Raw genomic sequence first — 18,568 nt, 5'->3', positions numbered from 1 at the left:
GGTATGTTCCCAAGCAGCTTGCACTTACAGAGGAAACACACATAATATTTGGTGACTAAATGATGCATAACTGGTCAATTACTTTATTTATTCTCTTTACTTATCCTACTTATCCTAAATGCATCAGATTGCCACCCAAACCAAAGTATTTATAGAACCACTGATAACAATATCGACTATACAGAAGAGCTCTGTGAAGAAATTGCAGACCTCCACTCTCAGTATAAGGACCACACATTGTGGATAGGGGGAGATGAAAACCTACTGGATATTAACTCAGCAGATGACTCCATATCAGGCTACAATCACTCAATACCTATCAACCAAGTCTTCATTAATGTGGTGAACAACATTGGATGCATCGACTTCCAACAAGATACAACAACACATCTTTTTGACCAACTATCCATCCCTAGCAGGTATCACGGTACCAATTGTTTTTCCATATACCTCAATGCTAATGTTTTGTGAAATAAATATACTTTCTGTCCTACTTGGGCATGCATGTCACACACTGTCATATAGAACAATGCTAGATTGTCAATTTGACAATGACATAACCAGGTACTCCATTGCATTTAAGAGAGATAACTCTACTGGAACTAGACAGGGGTAAGAGTTATCTAGTCACAACAAGCACATTTTCAGCCATGTGTACCATATTTTAAAAAAATCATAAAAAATACAAAATATGATCTATATAGAAATTAACACAAACTCACATGTTGCCAAGAGACTCAACTTGTTTTTAAGCCAAACAGAAAGTACAACTCTTACATAATGCACCAATCACAGCTAGTGTTGTTCTTTAATTCTGAATACAATGTTCCATATACCTTAAGCTCCGCCCACCTGGACTTGCGCAATTGGTACCGTTATACCTATAGCAAACCTTAATTTTTCCAATAATCTGTGAAATAGTTCGGGACTTTATAAGTAACAAATGTACTTAGTCTCACTTGTGAAAAACAATTTGATGAGGTACTAACCTATGTCTTATATGAATGTGTATAGAAATGTCACTGAGCTGTTTGAACACTTGTTTTCATACTTTTGCTTCACCATCAAAATCATCTTTTGAAATAAAATGAATTCTTTCAACTATGAGTTGTATCTTATTCATATCAGCACTTATTGAACTTCACATAGGTGATATGGGATAAATCACATTATGTCATATTATGTAATAACTAGGTCAAAGGTTAATGTACCAAATAGTAATGTACCTGTCCTACTTCAAAATGTACAATTCACCTAAAAGAAAGGAATTTATATTTGTTTGGTAGGTGCAGAACTTAACATCAGAGACAGGTGGACATGACCCAATCTTATTATAAAGTATAAGCTTTGACCACTTTACACTATCTGCAGATACAAGAGGTCACTAACCACCAGTCCTCACACAAAGGTCCACCTACCCATCCTCTTTGTAACACAAATAGTAAGCTTTCCTCCTTTGTAATGTGAATAAAATTGTTTCATTAAGCCAATCAGTCACCAAATATAATAAATCACAGCTTCTAAGTGGTTATGTTGGATTGGGGGGTGAAATTAGGGGAATAAAATACAGAAAAATGCCAAATATAAACACTAAGTATAGCACATCAAATGGAGTTAAAAACAGGAGGAAAGTGTTTATCTAAAAGGGAGAGGTAGCTTATGATAAAGGAATTAAAGGAGGCAAAATCAGCAATGCGAAAAATGAAAAGTGAAAGTTTGATGACCTTACGTTGGACAAATATATGGGGCAGGGCCCAACAGGTCCAAGGACAGCCCAAAGGCAACTGTGCTATAACATCCCTTACAGGACCCAAATTTCAAGTGAAGTTGTGTTCATTTCCATCTAATATAAAAGGGTGAATAATTTAGATAATATAGATACATATAAAGTATATTTCTTCTACATAAGAATTTAATAATAATTGGCATAAGATAGAGAGAAACTTATCTCAGATCCAAGCAGAACATACCTTATCAGTTTTTAAACTTGTAAACTTTACTGTGAGAAATTATTAAATTGCTTCTACTTACATTTGTATCAAGATTGAGGGCTAATATAATACTTCACAAATCTTCTCTTTATTTTCATAACCAGTCACTGAAAATGTGAGATTTTATTTCCTTGAAATGTTATGACTGGTGTAAGGGAGATAACTGAATGATATACATAAGGTGTGGTAACCTCGAATACATTATCCATGTAATATAGATGAGTTCATCAACAACCTGTATTAACTTCATTGCAATTAAATTATCTCAAAATACATTACTGATAAAGTGAGAACCTAACATTTAGACTCCTATATTTAGTGGAGACCTCAAGAGTCATGTAATTTTAATTTCTAAGATGACGCAGCTCTTTCATATCACATAGTTCATATTTTCTACAATGCCGGCATGTAGAGTGCAGCCTTCCATAACCATGCAGATATCATCTCATGCCAATTTGGATTCTTGCGATGGGATGCAAAGTTTCAAGAACAGTGTGGATTTGAATGGAATGAATACGCACTGTGTGACTAAAATGGTTATCATTCTGTAATGTTGGACCAAACATGGAAATTCCACAAGAGCAGCTTGACAGAAAGAAATAGGATTAATTGAAAGTCAATAGTAGATTATAATTGGGCTTATACAAGTGCCAATGGGAAATGCTGACTTAAGGAAACTGTTTTAGTTTGTTGGTATTCACTGCTACTTCAACAAAAGGGAATGCAAGAGAACTGAACTAGCTACATGAACAATTTCAAAGCAGGAGAATGTAAAAAAACAAAAAAGGACAATTAGAGCAGGACAATTCAAATCAAAGTGGGAAGGAATACCATATCCTTAATAAATTACCTAAAATTACTCATACCAGAACATCCTACATGGTACAAGTGATCTATCTACAAGTGTACTTAGAGTGTTCTCTATCCTGGTTTATGGCATGCCTTACAAGAACAAGATAGCTGTTTTTGTAGACATGATTTTTAATCTTTTGCAGGTAAAATAGCCAATATTTGGCCAAAATCAACTATATTATGTTTACATAACTTATTTTGTTGCATGCATTCCAATCTAGGAGGTAACAGCACATACATAAAGGCATCAGGTAACACAAGTCTATATCTATCATAGCTATAGTTATCAAAAGTCCCCATCCAAAGCCATCTTGTGCTATTTTCTAAAGATTTCATACATTTTATTCTTAAAGAACTTTCAATATTTGACCAAAAGTGTTCAGCACACATTTGTTTTCCTACATCAAACTAGTATAGTTCATAAATGCCGCCCACATGTATGCGTTTCTATGGATACCCTGTGAGGCTATTCTTTCCTTTAGGTATCACGGTACCAATTGTTTTTCCATATACCTCAATGCTAATGTTTTGTGAAATAAATATACTTTCTGTCCTACTTGGGCATGCATGTCACACACTGTCATATAGAACAATGCTAGATTGTCAATTTGACAATGACATAACCAGGTACTCCATTGCATTTAAGAGAGATAACTCTACTGGAACTAGACAGGGGTAAGAGTTATCTAGTCACAACAAGCACATTTTCAGCCATGTGTACCATATTTTAAAAAAATCATAAAAAATACAAAATATGATCTATATAGAAATTAACACAAACTCACATGTTGCCAAGAGACTCAACTTGTTTTTAAGCCAAACAGAAAGTACAACTCTTACATAATGCACCAATCACAGCTAGTGTTGTTCTTTAATTCTGAATACAATGTTCCATATACCTTAAGCTCCGCCCACCTGGACTTGCGCAATTGGTACCGTTATACCTATAGCAAACCTTAATTTTTCCAATAATCTGTGAAATAGTTCGGGACTTTATAAGTAACAAATGTACTTAGTCTCACTTGTGAAAAACAATTTGATGAGGTACTAACCTATGTCTTATATGAATGTGTATAGAAATGTCACTGAGCTGTTTGAACACTTGTTTTCATACTTTTGCTTCACCATCAAAATCATCTTTTGAAATAAAATGAATTCTTTCAACTATGAGTTGTATCTTATTCATATCAGCACTTATTGAACTTCACATAGGTGATATGGGATAAATCACATTATGTCATATTATGTAATAACTAGGTCAAAGGTTAATGTACCAAATAGTAATGTACCTGTCCTACTTCAAAATGTACAATTCACCTAAAAGAAAGGAATTTATATTTGTTTGGTAGGTGCAGAACTTAACATCAGAGACAGGTGGACATGACCCACAATCTTATTATAAAGTATAAGCTTTGACCACTTTACACTATCTGCAGATACAAGAGGTCACTAACCACCAGTCCTCACACAAAGGTCCACCTACCCATCCTCTTTGTAACACAAATAGTAAGCTTTCCTCCTTTGTAATGTGAATAAAATTGTTTCATTAAGCCAATCAGTCACCAAATATAATAAATCACAGCTTCTAAGTGGTTATGTTGGATTGGGGGGTGAAATTAGGGGAATAAAATACAGAAAAATGCCAAATATAAACACTAAGTATAGCACATCAAATGGAGTTAAAAACAGGAGGAAAGTGTTTATCTAAAAGGGAGAGGTAGCTTATGATAAAGGAATTAAAGGAGGCAAAATCAGCAATGCGAAAAATGAAAAGTGAAAGTTTGATGACCTTACGTTGGACAAATATATGGGGCAGGGCCCAACAGGTCCAAGGACAGCCCAAAGGCAACTGTGCTATAACATCCCTTACAGGACCCAAATTTCAAGTGAAGTTGTGTTCATTTCCATCTAATATAAAAGGGTGAATAATTTAGATAATATAGATACATATAAAGTATATTTCTTCTACATAAGAATTTAATAATAATTGGCATAAGATAGAGAGAAACTTATCTCAGATCCAAGCAGAACATACCTTATCAGTTTTTAAACTTGTAAACTTTACTGTGAGAAATTATTAAATTGCTTCTACTTACATTTGTATCAAGATTGAGGGCTAATATAATACTTCACAAATCTTCTCTTTATTTTCATAACCAGTCACTGAAAATGTGAGATTTTATTTCCTTGAAATGTTATGACTGGTGTAAGGGAGATAACTGAATGATATACATAAGGTGTGGTAACCTCGAATACATTATCCATGTAATATAGATGAGTTCATCAACAACCTGTATTAACTTCATTGCAATTAAATTATCTCAAAATACATTACTGATAAAGTGAGAACCTAACATTTAGACTCCTATATTTAGTGGAGACCTCAAGAGTCATGTAATTTTAATTTCTAAGATGACGCAGCTCTTTCATATCACATAGTTCATATTTTCTACAATGCCGGCATGTAGAGTGCAGCCTTCCATAACCATGCAGATATCATCTCATGCCAATTTGGATTCTTGCGATGGGATGCAAAGTTTCAAGAACAGTGTGGATTTGAATGGAATGAATACGCACTGTGTGACTAAAATGGTTATCATTCTGTAATGTTGGACCAAACATGGAAATTCCACAAGAGCAGCTTGACAGAAAGAAATAGGATTAATTGAAAGTCAATAGTAGATTATAATTGGGCTTATACAAGTGCCAATGGGAAATGCTGACTTAAGGAAACTGTTTTAGTTTGTTGGTATTCACTGCTACTTCAACAAAAGGGAATGCAAGAGAACTGAACTAGCTACATGAACAATTTCAAAGCAGGAGAATGTAAAAAAACAAAAAAGGACAATTAGAGCAGGACAATTCAAATCAAAGTGGGAAGGAATACCATATCCTTAATAAATTACCTAAAATTACTCATACCAGAACATCCTACATGGTACAAGTGATCTATCTACAAGTGTACTTAGAGTGTTCTCTATCCTGGTTTATGGCATGCCTTACAAGAACAAGATAGCTGTTTTTGTAGACATGATTTTTAATCTTTTGCAGGTAAAATAGCCAATATTTGGCCAAAATCAACTATATTATGTTTACATAACTTATTTTGTTGCATGCATTCCAATCTAGGAGGTAACAGCACATACATAAAGGCATCAGGTAACACAAGTCTATATCTATCATAGCTATAGTTATCAAAAGTCCCCATCCAAAGCCATCTTGTGCTATTTTCTAAAGATTTCATACATTTTATTCTTAAAGAACTTTCAATATTTGACCAAAAGTGTTCAGCACACATTTGTTTTCCTACATCAAACTAGTATAGTTCATAAATGCCGCCCACATGTATGCGTTTCTATGGATACCCTGTGAGGCTATTCTTTCCTTTAGGTATCACGGTACCAATTGTTTTTCCATATACCTCAATGCTAATGTTTTGTGAAATAAATATACTTTCTGTCCTACTTGGGCATGCATGTCACACACTGTCATATAGAACAATGCTAGATTGTCAATTTGACAATGACATAACCAGGTACTCCATTGCATTTAAGAGAGATAACTCTACTGGAACTAGACAGGGGTAAGAGTTATCTAGTCACAACAAGCACATTTTCAGCCATGTGTACCATATTTTAAAAAAATCATAAAAAATACAAAATATGATCTAGATAGAAATTAACACAAACTCACATGTTGCCAAGAGACTCAACTTGTTTTTAAGCCAAACAGAAAGTACAACTCTTACATAATGCACCAATCACAGCTAGTGTTGTTCTTTAATTCTGAATACAATGTTCCATACACCTTAAGCTCCGCCCACCTGGACTTGCGCAATTGGTACTGTTATACCAGCAGTCAAGTGCTCTCCTATACCTTGGATCAGTGAGCACTGCATAGTAATGCTCGACATTAACGTTATTCCAAACACAAAGAAGCTAGTCTAGGGACTCATGTACTTATGGAGGAAAGCAAATATCACTGCCATGCACACAAAGCTCATAGAATTCTCATTTATATCTTGACCATGACTTAACCACATCTATAAACAAAAATGTATAGAGGTGTAACTGTAAGGTACGTAGATGACTCTCCAGGAGGAAGAGAAAGGCATACAAGAGAGCAAGACAGACAAACCATGCAAAGGACTGGAATAAATATCGGCATATATAAATAATTATTCAAACAGTCTGCTTGATTGCTTACAATGAGTATGTCAGCAATATGATCAGTGACCCAAACACCAGCATGAAATTATACTTTTCATGAAAAGTAAAAAATGTGATGGTTCCAGAGTCTCCCCTCTGAAGAAGGATGGGACAATATATTCCAGTGCATCTGTGTGGCGTAATGGGGTTGTTATGCCGACACTGTGGTAGGTGTGGGGTGGGGTGCTTCCAATATTTATTTAAATTATTATAGAAGTTCCACCCAGGCTCGACTTTGGTTGGAAGTTAAATTAGTGAAAGATAGTCAATGGTTAAATGATTGAATATAAAAAAAGTGAAAGTCAACTAATAACAATTTAATGACAATTCAGTAATCAAATGATTAAAATTTCCCAAGTACTCTCCTGGGGAGGTGGCACCATTCCCTTCCCCAGGAACAACTAGCAGGTTGCAGTCCAGTCAGAAAAAAGTGGTACATGCACAACTATGTGCACGCCACTATAATTAAACTCAACAACAACAAAGTACTCTCCTTCCACTCGACCCTATGATAGCCTATTGCATCATTTGATTTGTAGTGTGAGATAGCTTTCCACCTATCCTTGTAGGAAACAAAATTGAACAACAGCCAACAACTTAACATTATATGTACCCAAAGGCTTCTGTTCAGATTAATTACTGTTAAGATGCACTGTAGTAGTCTGATCTATGAGACAAGGACCCAGAAAATGCCCCAAGGGAATGTGAGGTTAAAACAACAGACCTGGGCTGACAATAGGCTAACCTGAAGTCTTTGCACCACACAAAAAAGTCAACTTTTAAGGCTAATTAAATGCATTAATAATTAAATGGGTAAGCTATTTGAGAAAGTCTATGTTTGTCTGCCAATTATCTAACTGTCATTCATGCTTTCCATTTGGATACAAGATCAACAGAACATTGTTAGCTTATTTTTTAAATTAAATATCAGCACTTTGTTAACCAGCCATGTGGTCTTGCTTTTGATATTTTGCTGATGGAGAATAACAATTCAGTATTCTAAATGTCAGATTCTCTCATATGATATGAGTCTGTCTCACTGCATAAGTGCTCAGAAGCTTTTTTTTCACATCTGCAAAAGCCTCAATAAAACAAAAACTTCTCAAAACTGAAAAAAAATTGGGTCCTAAGAGTTGTCAGTTTTGAGGGGTTTCACTGTATATTGATTTTATGTGTAGTGATGAATTAAGACCCAGATGTCTCTACTCAGAATCAGTTAAATTTACCATAAATATATCAAACGGAAGCAGCAAAAATTTAGATAAAGAAATATATTTTCTTATAAGAAATAAAAAAAATTAGACTATAAGACTGAAAAAATTGTGTAAAATATTGCCTCTGAGAGATCACAGAAACAGTTACATGATATGAGTTATCACAGGTATATGAATTATTATTACTTTTGGAGAGCTCATTGGTAAACAGTGTAGTCATCGTGACAGCAAATGACTTTCACTTCTATAGAACAATGCAGTATATGTTGCAAAAATTAATTAAAAACTATGCCATAATGGTAGAGAAAAGTTTGAAATAAATTTTGTAAGCAAGAGTTGATAAATGAGTAGCATCTCTTTTGTCCTCTTCTTCCTTAAGTACACAGTACTTAATACTGTAAATGGCACAGAATAAATTTAGTTACATTAATACACACCTCCTTTGTCGTCTCTGTACACCAAACACACTTTTCCATAGCCATCACATGGATCTATCTCAAATAGTTTACAGCGACTGTCAAAAGTTGGACGCTCCAATCCTGTAAACAGATGTCATTTATTAAACCATTTATTTATTTGTTTGATTTTTTTCTGATTACATTTAATTTTTACTGAAGATTAATCTATTTCAACCTCACTCTCTCTATAGGAAAAGATTTACCATCTGCAGCTAATAGCAAAAGACACCATTACTACAACTGCTTGAACTGGCTTTTTGTACAGTATTCCCTGACTATTGAGCCCTTCTGTATAATTGTTCCTTTTTTTAAGGTAGATATGGTGATGAATCTCATTTTAAAATGTAGTAAAATATGTAATCTATTTTATACTTGAATATAAAATACAGAAAATCACCAATGAAATATTTTCATAGTTGTTTATCTAATATATTTTCATATGTGAAAATTATAGCCTTATATTTTCACATGTAAAATATAAAATTTCCCATCATGCCTTGCAATAATTTATTGTGTGTGCCTACAGAAGTTATACCTGAAGCAAGAAAAACAAGCATTTTATGAGCTAAAGCAATATATGGGAATATATGTATACCATTGAAGCTGAAGTGAACTTAAGGAGGGTTACTGCAGAGTGAATTTAATCCTCTAAGCTTTGATTCTGAAGCAAGTTTCATATATAATAAAAGTAACTTTTCTTTTCCTATGTACCAGTGCATACCAGAAATATTTCATCTGTGGTATAAAAGAAAATTTAGTTTTTGACCCTTTCTTTAAATATTTTTCTCTTTGGACCACACCATGAAATATATATATTAATATAGGACACAAAAATACTTGATGGCTCCAATGGAGTGTTGTGTTCTGTGATTTTCACATTCCTTCTTGCTTTTATATTTTTAATTTTGAGACAGATCTTTTTCCATGGAAAATACAAAATATTTACTATGCTGTGAAGTTTTAATGACTGCAAATTAAAGCTAAATTACTGAATGCACAGACATGCTAAACTAAAGATTATATGGTATAAGGTTTTTCATCAAATTGGAAATAGTGGATAATATTCACTATGGTATTTACACTGCTTCATTAATAACAAGATTATATAAAATAAAACATGACAGTGATATCAAATAATTATGATACCAATTTTCCAGTAAGAAATTTGTAAATCTGTTTACTTCAGATTTCTTTAAACTATCTGTATAAAACTCTGAAGTACATGTAAACAAGATACAACAAATCAGCTTTGCATGATTATTGTTACATCAACAATACTATTGAAACTTGAATAATCTGATGCCAATGATGACAATGTCTACAAAATGACATATTTGTTGCTTTTATGGGATGGGTGTTTTCCTGGTCATTATAAATCTAATAACATTGAATTCAAAGTTACTAAAACAAATTACAAGTTTTAATTTATGAAAATATTCAGTCTGGATTACATTTATTTATGAAAATATTCAGTCTGGATTACATTTATTTATGAAAATATTCAGTCTGGATTACATTTATTTATGAAAATATTCAGTCTGGGTTACATTTATTTATGAAAATATTCAGTCTGGATTACATTTATTTATGAAAATATTCAGTCTGGATTACATTTATTCATGAAAATATTCATGAGACACAATTTTTAAGGATTTAATGACTGCAGTAGAAGATGAATTCAAATACCCTATAAAAACATCTTTGCCATAAATATTATTTCTAATAGGAAAATGTAAATCAATCAAAGGACCAACAAATATGGGATTTTAAAAAAACCCACAATAAATCCCATGAAATACTGTAAACAGTAATGAGAATACAAACTATTATAAATCTAACAAGTGAACTAATTTTTTCTCAAGTTTCATTCACATTAAAATTATGTAATAAAAAGATCTTGATGCCAATGATATAAATGCCAGTGACCTTTTGTATGGACAGATCAAGAATCATGGCTTAATGACATTTTGGTTGGACAGATCAAGATTCAGGGCTTAATGACATTTTGGTTGGACAGATAAAGAATCAAGGCTTAATGACATTTTGGTTGGACAGATCAAGATTCAGGGCTTAATGACATTTTGGTTGGACAGATAAAGAATCAAGGCTTAATGACATTTTGGTTGGACAGATCAACAATCAGGGCTTGATGATCTTTTATTAGAACAGATCAACAATCAGGGCTTGATGCCTTTTTTGTTAGGACAAATTAACAATCAGGGCTTGATGCCTTTTTGGTTGGACAGATCAACAATCAGGGCTTGATGACCTTTTGTTAGGACAGATCAACAATCAGGGCTTGATGTCTTTTTTGGTTGGACAGATCAAGAATCAGGGCTTGACCTTTTGTTAGGACAGATCAACAATCAGGGCTTGGAGACCTTTTGTTAGGACAGATCAACAATCAGAGCTTGATGACCTTTTCTCTGGACAGATCAACAATCAGGGCTTGATGACCTTTTGTTAGGACAGATCAACAATCAGGTCTTGATGATTTTTGGTTGGACAGATCAACAATCAGGGCTTGATGACCTTTTGTTAGGACAGATCAACAATCAGGGCTTGATGCCTTTTTGGTTGAACAGATCAAGAATCAGGGCTTGATGGCCTTTTGTTAGGGCAGATCAAGAATCAGGGCTTGATGACTTTTTGGTTGGACAGATCAACAATCAGGGCGTGATGACCTTTTGTTAGGACAGATCAACAATCAGGGCTGGGATATTTTGGTAGCCACCATTTGAAAGATGTACTAATGAACACATAGATGGACCAGTGGATGTAGTTTTTTTATAAATTTGGTGACTGATGCTTTTTCTGGGTTTGGTATCAATTAATTTTTAAATGGATCACTAAAACTTCAGCCATCACAAATCCATTTGATTGGTACATATTTTTGCCCGTAGTTATCACAGATTCACAAGTGGGCATGTGCTGGATGTTCTGAATAAACATGGGATGACATCCCCTGTCATGGTTAAATGGACTTGTTTATTGTGGTAAAACAATGCATTTGATGAAGCATGATAAATGCCCACAGTAGAAATGACCATGTGCTCTTCTGTGCATTTAGTAAGTAATGGTGCCATTTGTCAAAACAGTGACTGTGCAAGCCAAACTAGCCTTGTACCCAGATTCAGTACACTTATTTCAATAATGACAATACAAAATATATTACTGAACAAAGTTGTGCCAAAATTTGGCTAATCAGAAAAGGTTGTATCAGCCGACTCAATTAATAATGCAGAAGTATACCAACAAACAGGTTTTATTTTTTGATAAGTTCTTGATGAACATTCACCACAACCAAGATTGTAATGAAAAAGTATGAAAAACATGTGGAAATTCTTATAAAGTGAGCAGCTGCAATGAAAGAAAAGAAATTATATTCCATGAGAAGCTCAATCGTAAATGTGATCAAAAAGAGTGTGCCAGAAATCCTGGAAAAATAAATTACGAAAGGCTGAACTTTGATCCAGAAAAGAAGATGTTCACCGAGTATATGAAAAAATACAAAAGTGTGTGGATGAGTGAAAGTTAAACAGGATTAGTAAAAATGTTACAAGGTAATCCTATGGATCAATTAAAAAATCCTAACTGCAAGCTCTGTTTTGTAATTTTTTTAAAACTCCTTACTTTTGGCAGTGATTCAGCATTGGTTCAATGTTATCTGAGGCTGACCATCTGCTTGTGATTGAATGAAACAATCACACTTCACTTCATTGGTGTTTAAGAGCTTAGCATATGAACACAAAATGTATAATCCTTTTGTCTGAATAATATAAAACCATTACAAAAAAAAGTTAAATTTTTTCATTAATTTATCACCATTCATCAACCTGTATTGCAATGTGGAATGAATTGCCCACTGAACTTAGACAACAAAGACACAGTGATCACATTCAAGAGGGCTCTCAAAACTCACTTATTTCGACTGCAAGAACAAACTTAAAGACCTAATAATGTTTCCTACCTTAAATATTCTCAGCATGTTTTTTAATGTTTTCTAATTTCATGGTGTTTGTTTCTGTAATCATATCATTATATGTTTTTTCATCTTATTGGTGTTGTCTAATGTTGTAAAGCGCTTAGAGCTTCTAAAGATTAGGTGCTATACAAAGTTCTCATTATTATTATTATTATTATTATTGAAGATTATTAACAAGTTTGTGAACAGCAGCAGCATTTCTTTGTGGTCAGATTTTACCCCATATACATATAAAAATCAGGAACCATGATTATTTTAGTTGTCAGAATAGTCTTCAGGTATGATTAAATTTTTTAGGTGATTGAGGAAGCAAAGCAAGCAAACAATTAAAATAAATTTTGGAACTTCTGGTTGATGGAATTCTACTTTGTGAAACACGCCAGCAAAAGAAAAACATGGAGTGGGGTGGAGCATTCAATTGCATTCTGTACAGATGATTGTGTTCATAAAACATTACCACCCATACTGGAGAGAGGCATTTAATTATAGTCCAGGCTTGTGGAATTTGAGCAAGAGCCAGTGATTTATTATAGTCACCAGCCCTGGGCCTCTGTCTAAAGATTTTGTTCTTTAAGCTATGATTGGTCCATCCAAGTACAAGAAGTAGGTATTTTGAGATTTTTCACATTTTAGGAGGTAACACTGGCATAATTTTCATTTAGAACCAGCTACATACAATGACGTGCTTGAATGAAAACACCGTGTCGATGACTGTCTCTTCAAGAAGAGATGTGATAAGAAGGTTGTCAAGATGGCCACCACTGAATGTGGACCAACTAGATATCATAAAAAGTTTCTTAGTGAAAACTCCATCTCTATAGGACAATAGGAAAAGTAGCTAGAACAAAATTTACAATATGGCTACAATGGCAGTAGGTATAAGCAGCACCATTTTCATTAGAACCAGCTACTTATAAAAAAATGATACTTTCAAATCACACTTAAATATAAATCTGAAAAAGGTCCAAATTTATTGCTATTAAGAAGAAAGACAAATTATGAATACAAGACTTCAACTTGGTTGTCATTTAGCAATAGATGTTCCTGCAGTGAGCCAAAGCTTTTTCTCTTAGACTGTACAAAATATGACACTGTCAAAAATCAAACAATATGAATTTTACCCCACATTATTGATATAACTTCATTATTAATAGGTAAACCCTTGTAATCACTTGATGTCAGCAAGATCTTAAAGGCATTCTAAATGTACATAATTACAACTATTTGCTTGATCATTAGTTACGTCTTCAAACTAAGTTGCTATATCTTTGATATGTGTGTGTCTGTGTGTGTGTGTGTGTGTTTGTGTGTGTGTTTGTGTGTGTGTATATATATATATATAGTCTTTCTTTTTTATTTGTTTTGTAAGTATACTGCAACATGTTTCTGCTGTAAATGCTTACATGTTACTGTTTGCCATTACATGTATTACAATATTGTATGTAAATTACTCTTTTATTATCTCACTGTGATCTTTCAATATTATGCCATTATTACTGACATCAGCAACATTATAAAAGCAAATATTTTTGTTAATAAGGAGAGAGCTAAAAAATAAACTCAAGTTTTTTGCTCAATCCTTGATACCTCTTGTTCAATTTTATGTACCTTCCATTATAACTAACGGAAATAAATACTGTTTAAATCAATTACAAATAACAGTGGTTCCCATCCTCCAGGTCATTCATGACCCAAATCAGGAATGTGAGAACATTCCGGAGGGTCACCAGGATTATTTTTTGAGAGTTGCAATACTTATCAAAATGTGCAAATGGGGTCGTGAGGCTCAGAAATTATTTTTTTTTAGGGTTGCAGCTAAAATAGGTTTGGAACCACTGACATTTAAGAAGTGTTTCAGAGAAAGTTCCTTGTACTAAGACTATCAATTCTGGAGAAGTAGTGATAGAAAGATTTAAGACTGATAGCACACAACTGCTATGAAACTGGGGTTTGAAATAAGAAGTCTTTCACTGAAAACCCTATGTTAATACCACCATCCGCTGAAGAAAAGTAGAGTTAATATTTTCAAGCTGGTCACCAATGCCATATTTTATATCAAAGTGACAAAACTTTCGTTTCTGTCTTTTAGTGAAAAATCCTTTTCAATATGACCATTCATTCAGGAGGAATATGGATACTATTTTCAAGATGGCCACAATAGTTGCCCATACTGAATATTTTAGGGACACCTTTTTCATTTTGAACTAAGTAAACATCATAAGAAAGTCTTTTAGTAAAATAAAACATGTAGAAATGAATAATCCATTAAGAAGCAGTATTCAATAACCAGGTTTCCGGGGCCCAATGTGGCAGAGTGGTCTAAAAGGCTCACTGTTATGGATCACTGCCATCTCACCTGTCTGCGTCGGTTCAAGTCCCAGGCTCAGCTAACATGGGTACATGAGAAAGCTTGCCAGTAGATTCTCGTGGGTCATGGTTATTTCCTGGATCTTCCAGTGTTCTTCCTGCACCAATTATACTGGCTGCCATGTATAGCCTATCTTGTGCTGAAAAATGGCATTAAACCCTACAACAAAAAGAACAGCAACAACAACCAGGTTTCCAAAAGACCACCATGCTGGCCATATTGGAGACCCAATTGGTACCATTTCATTTAGGACCAATCAGACATCATAAGAAGCCTTTTGCTGAAAAACCCCATGTTGATATGACCATAAATTCAGGAGGAATAGCTAGAAGATTTTCAACATAGCCATCTTGGTGGCCATAATTGTTATAGAAAATGCATTTTTTTCATTTGGAACATACTAGATTTTGGGAAGGAGTTCTGTTTAGAGATTTGTGCAATTCTCCAACTAGTTTATGAGTAGCTATAGCCGATGACCAGATGATGCATGGACAACAGGCCATGACATAGGCATTTCTGGTCTATCAGCTCAAAAACATTATTTGCAAACCTTATTACTTTATCACACTAAGATATAAATTGGTATCAGACCTGATCTTTCCTCCTCCCCATCAGAATCAGGGTCAAGGTCATGCAGACTTGGATTGACATAACTGGTAGTTGAGCTGCCCCCAATCCTCAAAAGGTTGCTGACTGAATTAATGTATATCCTCCCCAGTGGAATGGCCCCATCTGAAAATAACAGAAACATCACTTGAAAATTATTCAAAAGTGACACTAATGTGTGAAAAATATTCATGTAATATGAAAATATGGTTTATCATAATACACCTTTGTATGTAAAATTATAACTGTTGCTGTATGCATGTTGTACCATGTTAGTAAATCAGTCCATTTTTCCAGTATGACATGGGAAACAACTTATGTACACAATAATTACAGTTTTCATTAAAGAATTGTAAAAAAGAAAAATAAGATGAACTTATTTTATGCTGTATTTAACTGCAACTAAAACACTAACTTTAAACTATTCACATACATGAATACACTAACAAACAATATTCAGCAATTCTCACATGAAAAGACCAGTGAACCAGTGTAATAAATGTTTCAAAAAAGGCTAGGCTTATATTCACACTAAGCTATCATTGGTAAACATATGCCAACATTTTGTAAAAATGGGGAATTAACTTATCATCAAGCAAGCATAGGCTTATCGTCAGCCATGAGCTTATCATCAGGCATAGACTAATCACTAAGCATAGGCCTATCGTCAGCCATGGGATTATAATCAAATATGGGCTTATCATCAGGCATGAGATTATCTTCAAGCATAGGCTAATCACTAAGCCTGGTCTTATCATTAGTCATGGTTTTGTCATCAGTCATGCACTTATCATCAGTCATGGGCTTATCATTAAGCTTGTCATCAAGCTTGGGCTTATTATGAGGCATGAGTTTATCATCACATAAATACACTATTTTATCATAAAACCACTGGGGCAAAAATGTAAACAATGTAAGAAGGAAGAGGGTGTTTGTCATCAAGAAAACTGATTACAACAAATTCACATTTTCTGATATTTTGGTTTAACAATCTAACATGTTTGTTATAACATTTACACTTGTCATGTGACTGGCATTCTGCTTCACAAAACTGAAATCGATATTACTGGAACTTGTATTCATATTTTCCAAACACAAGAATTTCAAATTTATATTTTTTAATTATTCATTGGAATTACTAAGTGTTCAAACTGAAGGATTTTGTAGCTGTTTGGGACATACTGTAAATTCATTTAAAGACATTTTGGATTATATCATTTTGATTTATCAAGACTATTGGCACATCAGAACAACAGCATGAACTTCATTTGGAATACCAGTGGATTTCATTTGAAATACTCGATACATTTTGATTTGTGATAGAATTCTAGGACTATTTAGGATTTCATTCACCATCTGTAAGTTAATTTAATTTCTCACTTTGTATTTTAAAGAAATAAATTATACTTTAAATTTTGCCCCCCAAAAATTTGGTGTTTGCTCTTTTCTGATACTTAGTTAAAGACTATAGAGTCTTAATACTGGTAGATATGTACTTAGAAGAAACTAGTAATGCTATTCATTCGTACGAAAGGGAACAGTACATAATTCTTCAGAAAATCAGCAATGGTATGATATTTGTCACCAACATAAGTCTGTGGCAAAGAAATGAAAATAATCAACAAATTCTGATGAAATTAAAACTTTTTCTTCTGGAGATATAAAAAACTGAAAATTTAAATGACAATAACTGTGGTAAAACTGAACATTAAATGTACCTGATGTTGTGAAAAAGGTTGCTTTGACAAAATAAGGACAGTAAAAAATGCTTGATATTTTTGCATAACTTTCTGGATAACTAGTTTTGATGGATTGGCCCTATATAGTTTTTCTAAAAATCAAGAATGTCACGTAAGCTACCCAACCCACCCCTTTTACTTATTGTTCATAAAGTTGCAAATGGTAAACAGCTGATGGCATCGAGCTAACAGACTGTTGCAGCCATTTTCAGTTGTGTTTATATGGGCACTAATGATCAAATGTGTACAACACTAATCAGAATCTGCATTTGTGTACAGTTTTATGAAAATGTAGGTTTTGGGGGAGAGGGAGGTAAAACTAATTTTAATTATGCAATACTTATCAATCACTATTGTGACACTTTTACTTTTTCATGCCAAAGAACCTTCAAGTTGTCCATTCGACGTGAATACATCCTCCCACAAAGTTTAGAACTGTCCTGCAGAACAGTAATTTTCTTCATAGACAACGATTACACCAGCACATCAAAGCTGGGTGGGAAAAGGTCATCTGGCAATAGTAATGTGTAAGTATTGCATAGCTAAAACTGGTTTTACCTGCCACCACCACCACCACCACAAAAACCTGCATTTTAATATCAGCAAAACTGTACCAATTGCTATTGCAAAGCTGAATTTGTCAATTAGGTGGGTTCTAAGCTGATGAGTATAAAAAAAGCTGATAAAAAACAACAAAAAATGTAAAGTACTCAACATCTGAGATAGAGATCCACTTTACTAAATGTTAGTGTCTCTCTGGGCCTCATGCTGTGCTATGGGTCCCAAAGGAAAATAAGCTGCACTCTGTTGTGCTAGAGAGCACAGGTAGAAGGAGGAGTAGGTAGTACATGATCCCAAAAGAGCTGCCTTCATGACATGCTCCAAAGATGATTTAAATAGGCCAATGAAGCAGCAATGGCTTGAACTTCTTGGGCTTTTAATTTTCATGAAGAAAGGTAAGGGAATTATATGGTCTTGATGGTAGTGACAGTTCACCATGAAATGGTGGAATCCAAATATCAATGGAGACCATTAGAAGAAAGAGATGTTCAACCCTTCCTTTTCTGATGGGAGTATTGAGATGGAACATTGTGCCCTGACAAGGCATATCATCCTATCTTGATCATCACCAACATAGATTTGATTG

At 33.9% G+C, this 18,568-nt stretch overlaps 1 protein-coding gene across 2 annotated transcripts in view; it reads right to left on the bottom strand.

Moving 5' to 3' along the window:
- LOC149801665 (tubulin polyglutamylase complex subunit 2-like) overlaps positions 1 to 18,568 on the bottom strand; it is an 83,184-nt gene that overhangs the window by 27,461 nt on the left and 37,155 nt on the right. For both annotated transcript variants that reach the window (XM_089955942.1, XM_089955943.1), the window contains exons 4-5: positions 15,668 to 15,808; positions 8,703 to 8,804 (exon numbers count right to left, since the gene is read on the bottom strand). In XM_089955942.1, the coding sequence (XP_089812068.1) occupies positions 8,703 to 8,804; positions 15,668 to 15,808 (243 nt within the window). The remainder of the gene's footprint in view (positions 1 to 8,702; positions 8,805 to 15,667; positions 15,809 to 18,568) is intronic.

Source organism: Sinohyriopsis cumingii, chromosome 4 (assembly GCF_028554795.1).
Source record: "Sinohyriopsis cumingii isolate HCF-2022 chromosome 4, ASM2855479v2, whole genome shotgun sequence".
NCBI lineage: Eukaryota > Metazoa > Mollusca > Bivalvia > Unionida > Unionidae > Sinohyriopsis > Sinohyriopsis cumingii.
The sequence above is the reverse complement of the archived record's forward strand: the minus strand, read 5'-3'. Positions and strand labels throughout refer to the sequence as shown.